The 18,112-nt window shown below is 35.6% G+C and overlaps 4 protein-coding genes across 4 annotated transcripts; 3 read left to right on the top strand and 1 right to left on the bottom strand.

Moving 5' to 3' along the window:
• The first annotated feature begins 3,070 nt into the window (after positions 1-3,070).
• Positions 3,071-5,297, top strand: LOC140786688 (indole-2-monooxygenase-like). The gene is made up of 2 exons (XM_073135300.1): positions 3,071-4,089; positions 4,526-5,297. Exons 1-2 carry the CDS (start codon positions 3,193-3,195, stop codon positions 5,132-5,134), a joined length of 1,506 nt encoding a protein of 501 aa, XP_072991401.1. The 5' UTR covers positions 3,071-3,192; the 3' UTR covers positions 5,135-5,297.
• Positions 5,298-7,607: 2,310 nt separating this feature from the next.
• Positions 7,608-10,396, top strand: LOC140785700 (indole-2-monooxygenase-like). Its single transcript, XM_073133663.1, has 2 exons — positions 7,608-8,592; positions 9,633-10,396. The coding sequence occupies exons 1-2, from the start codon at positions 7,684-7,686 to the stop codon at positions 10,239-10,241; spliced, it is 1,518 nt and encodes a 505-aa protein (XP_072989764.1). The 5' UTR covers positions 7,608-7,683; the 3' UTR covers positions 10,242-10,396.
• An 83-nt stretch (positions 10,397-10,479) lies between these two features.
• LOC140787613 (indole-2-monooxygenase-like) lies at positions 10,480-12,201 on the bottom strand. The gene is made up of 2 exons (XM_073136620.1): positions 11,314-12,201; positions 10,480-11,233 (listed from the first exon to the last, which is right to left on the bottom strand). The coding sequence occupies exons 1-2, from the start codon at positions 12,199-12,201 to the stop codon at positions 10,619-10,621; spliced, it is 1,503 nt and encodes a 500-aa protein (XP_072992721.1). The 3' UTR covers positions 10,480-10,618.
• A 3,692-nt stretch (positions 12,202-15,893) lies between these two features.
• LOC140785628 (indole-2-monooxygenase-like) lies at positions 15,894-17,482 on the top strand. The gene is made up of 3 exons (XM_073133566.1): positions 15,894-16,260; positions 16,391-16,587; positions 16,843-17,482. The coding sequence occupies exons 1-3, from the start codon at positions 15,894-15,896 to the stop codon at positions 17,449-17,451; spliced, it is 1,173 nt and encodes a 390-aa protein (XP_072989667.1). The 3' UTR covers positions 17,452-17,482.
• The last annotated feature ends 630 nt before the right edge of the window (positions 17,483-18,112 follow it).

Raw genomic sequence — 18,112 nt, forward strand, 5'->3', positions numbered from 1 at the left:
AAAAAAAAAAAAATCAATTATTGAAGGGATATCGGAACTCGGAAGGGAAACTCTCGACTAATTATAAGTTTTTAAAAAAAGAATTTCTTAAATTGGAAGAAAAGAAGAAGAAGATCATATTGGTCTGGATGTGCGGGCCGGCCGAACAATACTAGAGGCTGGGAACAAAAAAAAACTCAAGAACATTTCCTTCTTATCATAGAGTTAATTTTTTTATCAGTTTGATAAAAATCTAACAGTTAAAATCTTTAAGGATATGATAGGAATGAAAGGTATTACCGGTTCAGTAGGTAATTTTTTTTAAATATATAATCTTGCATATTATTTGTTAATAATTATATAGTCTTAATATTTTATCAAGTAAAAAATATATATATCATTAACTAAGAATAATGTATATATATATATATCAAAATAAGAATATTGATGTCTTTTATAATTAATTTAATAAAAATTTAATTATATTTTATCTTTTTAATTATTTTTAATTATTTACATATATCTCCCATTAGTTTAAGATTGATTTAAATTAAATTTTAATAGATAGAGATAGAAAATTATATTTAAATTAAAGTTTATCTCCAAATAATCAAATTTAAATTATTTAATATTAAATAATATCTTTTATAATTAAGGTATAATTATATTTAAGAGAAAAATCTTAACGGAAAAAAAAAATTCGCCAGGTGGCAAATTCGTGGCTGCCGGATCTGCTACGTCTGTTTTTTCATCAAAGTAATCTCTATCTAATTCTAGCTCTTTCACACAAAAAATCAATTATTGAAGGGTAACTCTCGACTAATTATAAGTTTTTTTTAAAAAGAATTTTCTTAAATTGGAAGAAAAGAAGAAAAGATCATATTGGGCTAGATGTGTGGGCCGGCCGAACAATACTAGATCCGAGGCTGGGAACAAAAAAAACTCATCATACAAAGAACATTTTCTTCGTACCATAGAGTTAATTTTTTATCAATCAGTTTGATAAAGATCTAAGAGTTAAAATTTTTAAGGGTATAATAGGAATGAAAGATATTTCCGGTTCAGTAGGTAATTTTTTTTAGATATATAATCTTGCATATTATTTTTTAACAATTATATAGTCTTAATATTTTATCAAGTAAAAAATATATATATCATTAATTAAGAGTAATGTATATATATATATATATATATATATTAAAATAAGAATATTGATGTCTTTTATAATTAATTTGATAAAAATTTAATTATATTTTATCTTTTTAATTATTTTTAATTATTTACATATATCTCTCATTAGTTTAAGATTGATTTAAATTAAATTTTAATAGATAGAGATAGAAAATTATATTTAAATTAAAGTTTATCTCCAAATAATCAAATTTAAATTATTTAATATTAAATAATATATTCTATAATTAAGGTATAATTATATTTAAGAGAAAAATCTTAACAGAAAAAAAAATTCGTCAGGCGGCAAATTCGTGGCTACCGGATCTGCTACGTCTGTTTCTTCATCAAATTAATCTCTACCTATTTCTAGCACTTTCATACAAAAAAATCAATTATTGATGGGTAACTCTTGACTAATTATAAGTTTTATTTTAAAAGAATTTCTTAAATTAGAAGAAAAGAAATAAGAAGATCATATTGGGCTGGATGTGTGGTCCGAGGCTGGGAACAAAAAATACTCATCATACAAAGAACATTTTCTTCGTACTATAGAGTTAATTTTTTATCAATCAGTTTGATAAAGATCTAACAGTTAAAATCTTTAAGGGTATAATAGGAATGAAAGATATTATCGGTTCAGTAGGTAATTTTTTTTAGATATATAATCTTGCACATTATTTTTTAACAATTATATTGTCTTAATATTTTATCAAGTAAAAAATATATATATCATTTACTGAGAGTAATGTATATATATATATATAGCAAAATAAGAGCATTGATGTCTTTTATAATTAATTTGATAAAAATTTAATTATATTTTATCTTTTTAATTATATTTTATTATTTACATATATCTCTCATTAGTTTAAGATTGATTTAAATTAAATTTTAATAGATAGAGATAGAAAATTATATTTAAATTAAATTTTATCTCTAAATAATTAAATTTAAATTATTTAATATTAAATAATATCTTCTATAATTAAGGTATAATTATATTTAAGAGAAAAATTTTAACGGAAGAAAAAAATTCGTCAGGCAGCAAATTCGTGGCTACCGGATCTGCTACGTCTGTTTCTTCGTCAAAGTAATCTTTACCAAATTTTAGCTCTTTCACAAAAAAAATCAATCATTGAAGGGTAACTTTCGACTAATTATAAATTTTTTTAAAAAAGAATTTCTTAAATCGGAAGAAAAGAAAAAGATCATATTGGTCTGAATGTGTGGGCCCGGCCGAACAATACTAGATCCGAGGCCGGGAAGAAAAAAACTCATCAAACAATAATTCTGTCTCTCAGTCGGTTGATTTTAGTAAACTTTAGTAAAATCTCACTGAGTGAAACTAAACTATAATTTTATGTAAGTGACTCTGATACGGCTTTCATGCCTACGCCTACTTTACAGCACTTCCTTGCCTAAGATGTTTATTTTTATCTAATACAATTACAGTTTTCCGACGGCAAACAGACGAAGCAAATTATGGTACGATTTAGCCGAAAAGATAAGGATCTTTTTCTTTTCTTTCCATGTGCCTTATCAACTTATTTCAGCTAACTGACGAGATATGCCTATCTGTCGCGCATCAAAGTCTAGTGTGCACAGGACGTCTTTTGGTTGCATTTCATGTTAAAACTGTGAAACGATTAAGGACAAATAATCAGATAATAGCATTCTTGTGGTTGTCTTCGATATTTTGATGTTAAAGCTAGAAGCCTTTTAATTTATTTAAAATGAGTGATGGACAAGTAACCAGGTAATAAGATAATAGCAGAAACAAGATGCCAGTAACGTCTCCACAAACAAAAGAAGAAAAGGAAAGGAAAGAAAGAGAGACACGGCTTTTACTCAATTACTAGTGATCTATCTGGTAAAACCTTTTTCGTTTTTCAACATACATCGTTGAACTAAAACATTTGCTGTCGTGGAGAAATTGGTATACTATGATAATCTTCGGCTATAAAAAAGCACTAGCAAGAGAGTGGAATGGCTCAAATCTTGTATAGCAAGTTCCTAGCTAATTAATAATCTTCGGCTACAATGTTGCAAGTTTTGCTCCAGCCGTATTCTCTAGTATCCCTTCTCTTACTCTTCCCTCTCTTCTTCATACTATTAACTAGTAGAAGAACCCAGAGAACCAATCTACCCTCACCTCCCAAGCTTCCTATTATAGGGAATTTGCATCAAATAGGGGCGCTTCCTCATCGCTCTCTTTACTCTCTCTCCAAGAAACATGGGCCTCTCATGCAACTCCACCTCGGCGAGGTCCCGACGTTGGTGGTCTCGTCCCCGGAGATGGCCCGAGTGGTCATGAAGACTCATGACAACATCTTCGCTTCGCGGCCGTTATCCAAGGGCTCCGATATCCTTTTCTACGGAGCGAAAGATATCGCCTTCGGCCCTTACGGCGAACAATGGAGACAAGCGAAAAAGCTTTGCACCATGCAGCTGTTAAGCGCTAAGATGGTGCAATCATTTAAGCATGCTAGAGAAGAAGAAGTGAGCTTTGCGATGGCGAAGATTTATAAAGCTCAAGAATCATCAAAACCAATAAATTTGAGCGAGTTGTTAAACGCTTTCGCCAATGATATCACCTGTAGAGTAGTCTCTGGTAAATTCTTTAGGGAGGGAGGTAGGAATATTTTATTCCGGGAGCTTATAGAAGGGACTGTAGAAATATTGGGGGGTTTTAATTTAGTGGACTTCTTCCCTAGTTCAGTTTGGATGGATTTTTTCTCAAGATTTAGCTCTAGGGCAAGAAAGGTGGCTAAGAGATGGGATGACGTCTTTGAAGATGTGATAAAGGAACATAGTATGAAGCGAGTAAAGGATAGTACGCAGGAGAGTGGTGACTTTGTGGATGTGTTGCTCTCACTTGAAGATGATCTACAGATGGAGTATGGACTCACAAAGGATCACCTTAAAGCTCTTCTACTGGTAACTACACCGATCTCATACGCATTTCTTCTTATGTTCTGTTTTGTGTTTTGTTTTTTTATTTTTTCTTTGACCATCAAATCATAGACTAATTATATGCTAAATAAAAAGGCTGCATTTCCTAACACGTGGTTTATGCAGACCATATATAATGAGTCAAAATTATATATACATATATAATAATCATATGAGAATTACGTCAAATATTAACCCCAACATTAACGAGCCTATAAAATTCAACTATTGAGTTACAATAATTACCTCATGAATTTTTTTTTTCTAAGATGTTTGATATCAATACTATTTGAGTAGCGGTTTTCTACGCCCATCTTTAGAAATTTCATACACTTTGACAAGCGTCAAGTATCAAACATATCAGAATTTGTCGTGCCTAATTTACCTAATTCTTTCTTCCTTTGATGTTTAATCATGACAGAATATGTTTTTTGGTGGGACGGATACCTCTTATATAACTTTAGAGTGGGCAATGGCGGAGCTTGTGAAAGATCAGAGAGTCATGAAGAAACTACAAGAGGAAGTAAGAAGAATAGTGAATAAAAAAAGGATGGTTAAAGACGAGGATTTAATTGAAATGAGCTATCTAAAAGCTGTTATAAAGGAAATTTTACGTTTACATCCTGCTGTTCCCCTCTTGGTCCCAAGGAAATCCATGGAAGATTGCCAAATTGAAAGGTATCTAATACCTAAGGGAACAAGAGTTATCATTAATGCATGGGCTATCAACAGAGATCCAAAGTTTTGGGAAGCAGCAGAAGAGTTCCATCCTGAAAGGTTCATAGAGAATTTTGTAGATTACAAAGGAAATAACTTCCAATTCATAACATTTGGAGCTGGGAGAAGGATTTGCCCTGGATTAGGCTTTGCAATCTCCACGGTGGAGCTCATGTTGGCCAATCTAGTGTATCATTTTAATTGGGAGTTGCCTCGTGGTGTGGTGAGAGAGGAGATGAACATGGCAGAGAATCCTGGACTTACTACGCGTATGAAGGAAAATTTATACCTTGTTCCAAAATTATATGGATAAATATGAATATTGAAGATGGTCATGTTCTATGCTATGTTCAATGGAATGCAGTGTCATATGATGTAAGTTTTACTTTTCTCACGCCACATATGTATTAAATAATGTTTGGTGATCATCCGTAAGCCGGAAACAAATTCAATATATGATACAACTATTACCATTAGCCTTGCTGGTCGAAGAATTTTATTAGAAAAAAAATAAAATATATATGTATATATTATTGCTTAAATTTTGAAGAAAAGAAAAGATTAGGATATTGGGCGGGATGTCAACCAGGCTGAACAACAAACGGATTTTTGGGTCCGGGCTGAGCTTTGCCAATAAAATGATCGAACATAAATACTAATCATAAAACATGCCTAAACCTATGGCTTTACTTAGTTGCCTTTAATATTTGGCATTGTATGTTTTGAGGCTAAGGAACTTGATTAGTTAGCCCTAATTTTTAGTCTTGATTTAAATAATTTAAATTGGGCTAAGAAAATATAATATTTGGTTGTGAACTATGTCTGAGATGTAACTATTACTTTTACTGCTACTTGAAAAATATATTAGTTTCGAAGAAAAATTAATACTATATGAAATTAATGGACCAAAACATCCTTTGACTTTGATGAAACAATTTTAAAATATTATTATTTATCAATATAAGTATATTAAATTATTAATTTGTGGGTTCATGAGGACTTAGGCATGTAAACCGACAAACATGCTTAGTAGGGCTATCAAAATAAATGAACGGCTCGGGCTTGCTCGACTAAAGCTCGAGCTCAGCTCAGCCTAGCTATAATTGAGTTGAGCCTGAGCCTGAGTCGGATTAAAAGGCTCAAAATCAATTTTGAGCTAAGTTTGAGCTGGTGCTGGCTCACTCAGGCTCGGCTCGATAGGCTTTGTATATAAGGGATTCTCATATTAGAAACCCTAACCTCTCCCAAGTCCCAATACCCAAACGCACTCGCTCAAATTTTCCTAGCTCTCCCTGAAATCCTCAATCGCTCGGTTGCTTCGATCCTCCTCCACCGTTTGTCTATCGTTTCGTCCTTCACCACCATCGGCCCGCCTCCTCCTCCTCAAGCCGTCGTTGCTTCGTGCTCATCTTCCTCCTTAAGTAGTCGTCCCGTTCTCGTCTTCCTCCTCAAGCCTTATCGTCATCATCCTCTTACAACTTATTTGTGGTTTGCTCGGGCTCGATCCTGGCTAGGTACGGCTCCACTGGAGCTCGGTTTGGCCCAACTCGAATTGAGTTGAGCCAAGCCTAAACTGTAGGCAACTCACTCAGGCTCGGTTTGTTTACACCACTAATGTTCAGTATGCTTATAAGCACTATTTGTGGGCTTAGCATAATGTAAACCCGCAAATGGGCTACATACATTATATAGGCATGTAAGCCCGCAAATGGACAAATACCTAAATATATTATTTTAAAATTTTAAATTTTTTAAAGAACATAAGGTAAACAATGTTTTCTAAATAATAACATAATGTTATTGTTTTTTATTTTATTTATTTATAACCTCACGTGCAACTATGCAACCCAGATGCAGGAATTTCCTGCCGTCAATCACTTTATGGCAGTCCATGATTGGCTGCGAAATTTATTTTTCCCATCTAAAGGCTCTTATTAATCTCCACATATACCACATAGACCATCTTATTAAGTATTGCAAGTCCGAGCTAAGCTTGCGCCAGAAAAAAAACAAAAAAAAACTAATCGAACACTATTATCCAGAGTAAAATCTTACTGAGTAAAACTATAATTTTAATGAAATTAAGATGGATGAGTTCTTTAATTATTTGTTAATTAGTCCTTTTAAAAAAATATATTTTATTTATTAATTTTAAATTATTTAAATATGACACTCTTTTTTTAATGTTAGTGAGTTTAATTAATTATATGACTAAATAATTTTTCCCCTCAAAAGATTTGGCTCTGCCACTGTTTTCATGCCTAAACCTATTTACAGCACTTCCTAGCCTAAGATATTTATCTTTATCTAATGCAATTGTAGTTTTCCTACGGCAGAGATAGGAATCGGCCAGAGAAGTAGGCAAAATATGGGTATTTTTCCTTAATTTCAACAACTGACAAGATATTTCAACAACTGACAAGATATTTCAACAACTGAAGATATTTCAACAACTGACAAGATATTTCTCGAGATAGTCAAAGATACACAGGCTTGCAACGTATTGGTTGCATTGGATGTTAAAGCTATAAGCCATTTAATTTAGTTAAGCTGAGTAATGGACAAATAATCAGATAATAGCAGAAACAAGACCAAAGGTGTGGCTTCAAACAAACGAAGTAAAGGAAAGAAAAGGAAAGGAAGAGAAGGGAAGAGGGACACGTTGCTTTTCCTTAATAACTAGGTATGTGACAAAAGCTTTTTTCGTTTTTCAACATATACATCGTTGAACTAAAACATTTGATATCTTGGAGGAATCGGTATATACTATGGCAATCTTTGGCTATAAAAAAGCAATAGCAAGAGAGAGTGGAATGGCTCAACCTTGTATAGCAAGTTCCTAGCTAATTAATAAAGGAATATATGTCTACAATGTTGCAACTTTTGCTCCAGCCATATTCTCTACTATCTCTTCTCTTACTCTTCCCTCTCTTCTTCATACTATTAACTAGTAGAAGAACCCAGAAAACCAATCTACCACCCTCACCTCCCAAGCTTCCTATTATTGGGAACTTGCACCAAGTAGGCGCGCTTCCTCATCTCTCTCTTTACTCTCTCTCCAAGAAACATGGGCCTCTCATGCTCCTCCACCTCGGCGAGGTCCCGACGTTGGTGGTCTCGTCCCCGGAGATGGCTCGAGTGGTCATGAAGACTCATGACCACATCTTCGCTTCGCGGCCGTCATCTAAGGGCTCCGATATCCTTCTCTACGGAGCGAAAGATATTTCCTTCAGTCCTTACTGCGAAGAATGGAGGCAAGCCAGAAAGCTTTGCGCCATGCACCTCCTAAGCCCCAAGAAGGTACAATCATTTAAGCATGCTAGAGAAGAAGAAGTGAGATTTGCGATCGCGAAGATTTATAAAGCTCAAGATTCATCAAAGCCTATAAATTTGAGCAAAATGTTAGACGCTTTTGTGAATGATATCATCTGCAGAGTTGTCTCTGGTAAGTTCTTTAGGAAGGAAGGTAGGAATATTTTGTTCCGTGAGCTTATTGAGAGGATGGTAGAAATATTGGGGGGTTTTAATTTAGTGGACTACTTCCCTAGGTTAGCTTGGGTGGATCTTTTCTCGGGGTTTAGTTACAGGGCAAGAAAGTTGGCTAAGAAATGGGATGATGTTCTTGAGGATGTGATAAAGGAACACAGTATAAATCGTGTTAAGGCTAGTAAGCAGGAGAGTACTGATTTTGTGGATGCCTTGCTCTCACTTGAAGGTGACCTACAGATGGAGTATGGACTCACAAATGATCATCTTAAAGCTCTTCTACTGGTAACTATACCGATCTCATGGGCACATCTCTTTTACTTTTTATAGTCTATTTAAAGTCTTTTTATTGATGCCTTGGTAGGTTATCTTATAAGCTTCTAATATATTAGTTAAAATTTTGAATTAATTCTTTTAAAAATGAATAAAAATATGTCTAAATTACACACACATATATATATATATAATAGCCTAATAAAAAATTTATTAAATATATTAGTTATCTTATAAGCTAGACAAAGGATTACACCTCTCTAATATATTAGTTAAAATTTTGAATTAATTCTTTTAAAAATGAATAAAAATAAGTCTAAATTATATATTTAATAAATAGGAAAGCAAGTAGGAATAATATGAGTCAATCTTTGTCTTTGCAGTAGCTCTTTCATACCCCGGCTTTTTCACTATACGAACATGGATGTCTTTTTTGGGCTTGATATCGAAAAAGAAAGTGTTTCACTTTTATGCTATACTAATACAACCAACAACAATTTCATTGCCTCGTATTCCTCCTCCTCCAATGACCACACCTTTATCTCCTTTTCCATACTCCCCCCCTCCTCATCCTCAATCTGGCGGTCCCTCTCCTATCGCTCTTTGAGTTGCTTCTTTTTCGCTTTCTCTTTTCTTGTGCTCAACCTCAAAACCTTTTGAGGTTGGGAGAAGGCATTAGTCGTCTAAGTCGGGCTGCTCATCAGTGCCTAATAAAAAATTTATTAAATATTAACTCCCTGTGATGTAACAAAAATATTAAACTCATAAATCTCTATCATCAGCTGTTTGAACGTAATCAATGAAGTAAAGCAGTGGCCCGTGTGATTTATTGTTAACTATTTCAATTCCAGTAGTAGCAGTAGTCTCGGAAGATTTTTTGAAGCCTCGTCTATAGGAATGCTGTACATCTTGGATAAGTTTCTAAGAATCAAATGTGGGCAATGGCACAGTCCTGAATTATTGATGTTGGGTCTTAAAGTGATTGATAATATATTTCAAGGCCCTTAATTTTCTTTCTTATTTTTTTACCTTTTGATGTTTAATCATGACAGGATATGTTTAGCGCCGGAACTGATACCAGCTATATAACCCTAGAGTGGGCAATGGCAGAGCTTATGAAAGACTCAGAATCCATGAAGAAATTACAAGAAGAAGTGAGAAGAATAGCCAATGGAAAAGAGATGGTTAAAGAAGATGATTTAATAGAAATGAGCTACCTAAGAGCGGTTATAAAGGAAACTTTACGTTTACACCCAGCTGTTCCTCTCCTACTTCCGAGGGAATCTATGGAAGATTGCCAAATTGAAGGATATCAAATACCCAAAAGAACAAGAGTTATCATTAATGCATGGGCCATCAATAGAGATCCAAAGTATTGGAAAGCAGCACAGGAATTTCACCCTGAACGATTCCTAGAAAGTTCTGTGGACTACAAAGGGAGTGACTTTCAATTTATACCATTTGGAGCTGGAAGAAGAATTTGCCCTGGAATGACCTTTGCAATTTCCACACTAGAGCTCATGTTGGCTAATCTAATATACCATTTTAATTGGGAGTTGCCTCATGGTGTGGCTAGCGAGGATATGAACATGGCTGTTACTCCTGGACTTACCATACATATGAAGGAAAATTTATACCTAGTTCCAAAATCATACAGGTAGACGTGAATATTGAAGGGTCCAATAAATAGTAGCTATTTTGCTTTCTTCCGCTTTGTAAAATTAATAGCCACTGTTTAATGGGAGATGGTGGCATGTGTGATGTAAACCTCTGATGTACAATTAAATAAAGTCAGTGAGTCTTTTAGATTTTCAAATTTACGAATATCCCCTTTTAAATTAATTAGATCAAGTAACACAGTCACAATAATTGCATTAACCCGACTAAACATTCAATCTCAATAAAACCTAATTTTTACTGTTTATTGATTTCACTACACATGATAAACTTACACTCCTACAAAACTTATTACATAGTTATACATCATACCAAAACAAAACAAAAAAGAAGAAGGAAAAAAGGGACACGAAACTAACTACTAAACATGTACATATAATTTTGGAACGAGGTATATTTTTTCTTTCTTGCGCACTGTAATTCCTGGAGCCTCAGTCATGTCGATCTCTTCTTTCATCACACCATAGGGTAATTCCCAATCAAAATGGTAGATAAGATTAGCCAACATGAGTTCCATAGTAGAGATTGCAAAGCTTATTCCAAGGCAAACCCTTCTACCAGCTCCAAATGGTATAAACTGAAAGTCATTTCCTTTATACTCCACAGAGCTCCCCATGAATCTCTTAGGGTGGAACTCCTCTGCTGCGCTCCAAAACTTTGGATGTCTATTGATAGCCCATGCATTAATGATAACTCTTGTTCTCTTAGGTACTTGGTAGCCATCAATTTGAGAATCTTTCATAGATTCCCTTGGGAGCAAAAGGGGAGCAGCAGGGTGTAAACGTAATATTTCCTTTATAACAGCTCTTAGATAGCTCATTTCAATTAAATCCTCCTCTTTAACCATCTCTTTTCCACCGGCTATTCTTCTCACTTCCGCTTGTAATTTTCTCATGGGTCCTTCGTGTCGCATAAGCTCTGTCATAGCCCACTCTAAAGTAATATATGACGTGTCAGTCCCAGCAGCAAACATATCCTGTTACATATAAGATGAGCACATCTAAGAAAGAAAGAAAGAATAGTAATAAACGAGTATACATATATAGGTTTAATTACCTGTAGAATAGCTTTTGTGTGTTCTTTGGTGAGCCCAAACTCTATGTGCAGATCATTCTGAAGAGAGAGCAACACATCCACAAAGTCACTCTCCTGCATGCTATCCTTTAGTCGATTACTATTGCAGTGTTCTTTGATCACCTCCTCAAGGACATCATCCCATTTCTTGGCTATTTTCTTCGCCTTGGACGCGAAACCTGAGATAAAATCCAGCCAGTATAGGACAGGGAAGAAGTCCTCGAAATGGAATCCCGAAATCAAAGCTGAGCTCTTCTCTATGAGCTCCCTGAACATATCATTCCTCCCTTCCTTCCTATAGAACTTCCCAGAAACAACTCTACATATGACATCATTTGCGAAGGTATTCAAGAGCTCACTCATGTTAATTGGCCCTGAAGAATATTCTTGAGCTTTCCGAATTTTTTCGATCACGAAGCTTACTTCTTCTTCTCTAGCATGTCGGAAAGATTGCACCTTTTTGGTGCTTAAAAGATGCATCGCGCAAAGCTTTCTCTCTTGCCTCCAGTGCTCACCATAAGGGGCGAAAGCGACGTCTTTAGTACCGTAGAGAAGAATATCCGTGGCGATAGACGGAGGCCGGGAAGCAAAGACTTGGTCATGAGTCCTCATGACCGTTTGAGCCATCTCCGGGGATGAGATCACCAGCGTCGGGGTCTGGCCGAGGTGAAGAAGCATAAGAGGCCCATGTTTCTTGGAGAGGGCATAGAGAGAGCGATGAGGAAGTGGGCCAACTTGGTGCAAGTTCCCTATGATAGGAAGTTTTGGAGGTGAGGGTGGGAGATTAGATTTCCTCTTTCTTGTGGTGCTTAACAGCAAAAGTAGTAAGAAGATCAGAGGGAGGAGCGAGAGAAAAGCTAGTGGTGCCATGCATTGAGATAGGAGATCGCATGTAGTACGTATAACTACTCTTTTGGTGCAAGTTCCCTATTCTTTTCGACTGACAGAAGCTCAATAATTGAGGATATGTATATAGAAGTTACTAGAATTAATATGATCATGAGTCATCGCCAAGTGGTATAAGTTCTGCTGACCAAAACGAAGAAGTTATCCTACATACACTGCACTCGTCGATGGAACCAAACATTATTGTTACGTTATTATCAGTAAAAATCCAACTCAATGATCGGCGTTGCATATGAAAGCGGTGTCCGGGACAAAAAATTATTGAATGAGCCTAGAAAAATCTTAGTCCAGCTGCTAAATTCTGCAGAAGAACCACCCATGGAGACCCAGTTGAAGATTGCCGGCTACTCGGTCTAAATGTTTAATTTTAAGACACCAAGATCTCCCACATGTTCAGTGACGCGAACAAAGCTGGGGAAAAGGGCAATAAATTATGCCAGAGATGCAAATTTGGATTTTTATTCATTTCTTATTATTATTGCCTGTATCCACCTCTCTCCCTTTTGATCAGACCAAAAGCCTTTGAATATGAGACAAGAAAGAAAAATAAGATAAAATTCTATGTTTGTCCCTAAAGCTTTTCCAAACACAAGTAATCATGGGCCTTAGATGAGTCGAGCTGGGCCTTGAAAGCTCACAGATAGAGAGTGTGGATAGGAATAAGCATATCAATCATCATATATATGTAATTTAGTGCATAACTATAAAGAAATAATATAATTATACTCTTATTTACGAATCTAACATCACCTAAAATATTTTAATTTATTTAATATCTTAATTGTGTATGGGGGCAGCATCTATTAATTACTAGCCTGCTGGTATGAGAAGAAGTTAAAATAAAATGTAACCTTCCCTTCTACTTCAATTAAATTAAAAAATTAATAATAGGGGAGGATAACAAAAATAAATATATGTGTCACTTTATTAACATAAATATTAAATTGGTCAAATCTTGTATAAGGTATGTAATGCGATAAGTTACGCATAAAATATTATCACTGATAGAGTTAATATAAAATTATGCCCATTTTCTAAGTAATATCTTTATACAATTAACATACTTAATATTTATAGTTAGTAACTAAACATATTTTGCATAAATTTGTTCAAGATTATAATTATGTTTTACAATTAAATAATAAAATATAAGTAAAATGATAGATGTTACTAAGTGACTCAGTTTGGATCGGGCTAAGTCCGGCCCGGACTTGGTTTGAATTCGCCCTTGTTCGAGCTCGAACTACCAATAGGTGGCACGGGCCAACCTTTTGCTCGCCCGACCCTATCTGAAAACCTGCCCTTTCGACTCGCCCACTCAGCCCGTTAAATGATCTGCCCTCTAAGTCGTTGTCCAAGTCGGAATCATGCATGTCCTGCTCACTTGTGTTCAAAGACTCAAGATCTTGATTAGATGACAAAATAGATGCAGTAAAAGCAACAAAATTACTATTTTTAGTTTCAAAACTATCATCATCTTATGTTGTTAGTGTAATAACCCAAGTAGGGATTAAAAAAAAAAGGAAAGTAGCGGCCTTGTGCCCATGGTGAGGTGCCACATGCCCACCGCCACGGCCGCAGCCAACCGGCTGCGGCCAGCTGGCCGTGGCGAGCCTCGGCACCGCCACCCTTTTTCCCCTCCACCTCTCTCTCTCTCTCTCTCTCTCTCTCTCTCTCTCTCTCTCGGCCACCCCTCTCACTCTACTCTCTCTCTATTCTCTCTCGCACTCCTTACTCTCCATTGCCGACACCTTCCCTGGAGCCGTCGCCTGTCGATGAGACCTCTAACTCCCCCTCTCTTTCCTTTCCTTCCTCTCTCTCTCTCTCTCTCTCTCTCTCTCTCTCTCTCTCTCTCTCTCTCTCTCTCTCGTGCGCGTGCGCGCCTTGAGCTTTGGCTCGTCGTAGCCGAGTCGTCGGGGAGAGGCCGATCGCTGGCTGGCCAACAACGGCCGAGCCCCTCCCCGCCAGCCCGGGTCCGCTCCCTCCTCCCTTATCTTTCTTCTTCTTCTTCTTCTTCTTCTTCTTCTTCTTCTTCTTCTTTTTTCCCTTCTTTCTTCTTCTCCTTTCTTTTTCTTCTTTCTTCTTTTTCTTCTTCCTCAGCTATTCGGCCCAGCACTATAGCAAACGGTGCCGAGCCCAGCACTATGATAAGGGAATTACTCCCTTTTAATTTGTTACATTAATTATATAATTTAGTTTCTAAAATTTAGGTAAATCAATTTATTTAGATGGTAGATTATTTTGATAATTTGCACTCACTAGTATAAGTATTAGCTAAGTATTTTTGTATAATAATTTATTAATTATAGTTATAAACACTTGCATATGATTATATATGGTTTAGCCATTATTTATTAGATTAATACATGTAATCATATTGATAATAATCTTATATTTTATATAGTTAGTTTTATTAAAAATAATTAAATTATATAAGTTTTTATTAATGTTTATGTATGCTTATACATGCATATATTTAATATATTTGAATATGCAATGTGTTTCTAGCACCTTATTTGTACTCTTTTGTATTAGATGATGATTTGTATAAAACAGGTCGAATCATGGCGTAGTCTTGTATTAGTTGTTTTAGTTGTATCTTGATGGTTTGTTATGGCCTGTGTGGGTCCTGCCAGATTATGTAGTAGTTTAGTGTATATTATTATAGACTTTGATATTCATATGTTAACAAGTTTATTTGGTTAATAATATAATTTATTTGGTGATAAATTATGTGATCAGGGATAGGTTAGAAGGTAATTTTTGATGATGTCACGATTATATGTGCACATGAGAGCATCTGTGTGTGACGAGTCCCGCCCGTCCTGTCGCGTGCGCCGCGCATGCCGTGTGGGCACGTGGGCGTACACGTGCTCGTGCCGGGCGAGGGCGTTACAATAATTGTGTTAGAAAACTACAAACAACCACATATATATATACATATATATTCTTGTCTTATTAGGCTGAATCGAGTGAGCCAGCTCAAGATTAAACTTAGCTCGAATTTAATTTTAAATCTAGCTTCAATATCAAGCTCGGCTAGAATCTATTTTCAAACTGAGTGGCCGAGCTCAAGCCTGCTCAATTATTTTGACAGTGCTGGAGCTCAATTATTTTGACAGTGCTGGAGCTCAATTATTTTGATAGCGCTAGCTAGCTAGAGCACTAAACGTAGCACTAAATGTAGTGAAACATAATGATGGACATATGACCAGATAATAGCGGAAACATGTTTCATGCCTTCCAAATTATATAAGTTACACATAGATACAGGGTTTCGCTACGTTCAAAAATTATGGAACCCATATTGTATGAATATAATATCATAGCCGAACAAGACAAAATGATTTGGAGAAAAATACGTTCACGTAAAGAATAACGAAAAATATTGGAATTCTGTGACAATCTTTGGCTATAAAAGCAAAGCAAATTGATTGGGAAAACTCAAAACCATGTTGCAACTTTTGCTCGAGCCATCTCTGCTACCTGTTCTCTTCTTCTTCCCTCTCTTCTTACTACTATTAATTCGGGGAAGAACCCACAAAACCAATCTCCCACCCTCACCTCCCAAGCTTCCAATTATAGGAAACTTACACCAAGTTGGTGCACTTCCTCACCGCTCTCTTTATGCTCTCTCCAAGAAGCATGGGCCTCTCATGCTTCTCCAACTCGGCGAGATCCCGACGTTGGTGGTCTCATCCCCGGAGATGGCCCGAGTGGTCATGAGAACTCATGATCACATCTTTGCTTCGCGACCGCTACTGAAAGGATTTGATATCCTTCTCTACGGAGCGAAAGATATCGCCTTCACGCCTTACTGCGAACACTGGAAACAAGAGAAAAAGCTTTGCACCATGCACCTCCTAAATACCAAGAAGGTGGAATCATTTAAGCATGTTAAAGAAGAAGAAGTGAGGTTTGCGATAGCGAAGATATATAAAGCTCAAGAATCATCAAAGCCTATAAATTTGAGTAAACTGTTAGATGATTTTGCGAATGATACCATCTGCAGAGTTGTCTCTGGTAAGTTCTCTAAGGAGGGAGGAAGGAATATTTTGTTCCGTGAGCTTATAGACAGGATTGTAGAAACTTTGGGGGGGTTTAATTTAGTAGACTACTTCCCTAGGTCGGCTTTGGTGGATTTTTTTCTCAGGGTTTAGCTTCAGGACAAGAAAGTTGGCTAAGAGATGGGATGATGTCCTTGAGTATGTGATAAAGGAACACAGTATGAATCGAGATAAGAACAATAGGCAGGAGAGTAGTGACTTTGTGGATGTGTTGCTCTCGCTTGAAGATGACCTACATATGAAGTATGGACTCACAAAGGATCACTTGAAAGCTCTTCTACTGGTAACTTCGCCAATCTCATGTGCATCTCTTCTTACAAGCACGTATATTTTGTTTTGCTTTTTGTTTTTTGTTTTTATTGATCATCAAATAGTAGGGTAACTATATAGTAGATAAAAAAAAGTTATCATATTTTAATGAGTCCAAATCAGACCCATGTGTACATCTGACCGTGGTTTTCGAAGCTCGTCTATATATTAAACAAAATATAATTTTATTTATTTAATTGTTTTGTCATTTGATGTTTAATTGTGACAGGATATGTTTTTGGGTGGGACGGATACCTCTTATATAACTTTAGAGTGGGCAATCGCAGAGCTTGTGAAAAATTTAGAAGCCATGAAGAAACTACAAGAAGAAGTAAGAAGAATAGCCCATGGAAAAGAGATAGTTGAAGCAGAGGATTTAATTGAAATGAGCTATCTAAGTGCTGTTATAAAGGAAGTTTTACGTTTCCACCCTCCTGGTCCCCTCTTGATTGCAAGAGAATCCATGGAAGATTGCCAAATTGAAGGATACCAAATATCTAAGAGAACAAGAGTTATCATTAATGCATGGGCTATCAGTAGAGATCCAAAGTATTGGGAAGCAGCAGAGGAATTTCACCCTGAAAGATTCATAGGGAGCTCTGTAGATTATAAAGGAAATGATTTTCAATTCATACCATTTGGAGCTGGGAGGAGGATTTGCCCTGGAATAGGTTTTGGAATCTCCACAATAGAGCTTATGTTGGCTAATCTCGTGTACCATTTTGATTGGGAGTTGCCTCATGGTGTGGTGAGAGAGGAGATGAACATGACTGAGAATCCTGGACTTACCACGCGTATGAAGGAAAGTTTATATCTTGTTCCAAAATCATATAAGTAAATATGAATATTGAAGATGATCACGTGCTAAATTATTGCTACCTCACATAGCCAATGTTTAATGGAATGTGGTGTCATATGATGTCAATTTATAATTAATATATAATAAAAAATTAATTAGTATTTTAATTATTTTTCAATCTTGCAAATATCCCCTTTTCAAATAACTACAAGTTACTCTATATCATGATAATTATTTTGCACTATTAATCTCAATTATAAAGTATCTTATAATTTATTTATTCACTCACTCATTAAATATTAGTTCAAAAAATAGGTATAGTCCGTGGATAAAGTCTGTTATTGACGCACTATAGAATAGGATCTTATTGGTTATCTACAACACGTTACTGGGTATCCAATCCATGCCTTCTGATTCTCATGTGGTGGATAACCAACGAGATCCTATTCTGTGGTGTGTGATTAACAGGCTTTATCCGCGAACTGTACCTATTTTTTGAATTTATATTATATGAAAGAAGAATTTCATGGATCAAATCAGCCAGGGTTTGCATGAGAAGAAGTTTAAACAAAATCTAAACTTCTCTTCTATTTCAATTAAATTCAAATAATAATAATAATAATAAGGGTGGATAACAAAAATAAATATATGTGTCACTTTATTAATTCAAATAGCACACGGTGTGTGTTTTATTTCTTTT

This window comes from Typha latifolia, chromosome 4, assembly GCF_019914945.1.
Source record: "Typha latifolia isolate L0001 chromosome 4, TyphaL0001v2, whole genome shotgun sequence".
Classification (NCBI taxonomy): Eukaryota; Viridiplantae; Streptophyta; class Magnoliopsida; order Poales; family Typhaceae; genus Typha; species Typha latifolia.

Bases quoted from the DNA above. Each gene is read 5' to 3' on its own strand.
- LOC140786688 (XM_073135300.1), top strand. From the start codon at position 3,193: ATGTTGCAAGTTTTGCTCCAGCCGTATTCTCTAGTATCCCTTCTCTTA. The intron at 4,090-4,525 runs GTAACTACACCG...TAATCATGACAG, and splicing joins ACCTTAAAGCTCTTCTACTG to AATATGTTTTTTGGTGGGAC.
- LOC140785700 (XM_073133663.1), top strand. From the start codon at position 7,684: ATGTCTACAATGTTGCAACTTTTGCTCCAGCCATATTCTCTACTATCT. The intron at 8,593-9,632 runs GTAACTATACCG...TAATCATGACAG, and splicing joins ATCTTAAAGCTCTTCTACTG to GATATGTTTAGCGCCGGAAC.
- LOC140787613 (XM_073136620.1), bottom strand. From the start codon at position 12,201: ATGGCACCACTAGCTTTTCTCTCGCTCCTCCCTCTGATCTTCTTACTA. The intron at 11,234-11,313 runs GTAATTAAACCT...TATATGTAACAG, and splicing joins ACACAAAAGCTATTCTACAG to GATATGTTTGCTGCTGGGAC.
- LOC140785628 (XM_073133566.1), top strand. From the start codon at position 15,894: ATGCTTCTCCAACTCGGCGAGATCCCGACGTTGGTGGTCTCATCCCCG. The intron at 16,261-16,390 runs GTAAGTTCTCTA...TTTTTTTCTCAG, and splicing joins CATCTGCAGAGTTGTCTCTG to GGTTTAGCTTCAGGACAAGA. The intron at 16,588-16,842 runs GTAACTTCGCCA...TAATTGTGACAG, and splicing joins ACTTGAAAGCTCTTCTACTG to GATATGTTTTTGGGTGGGAC.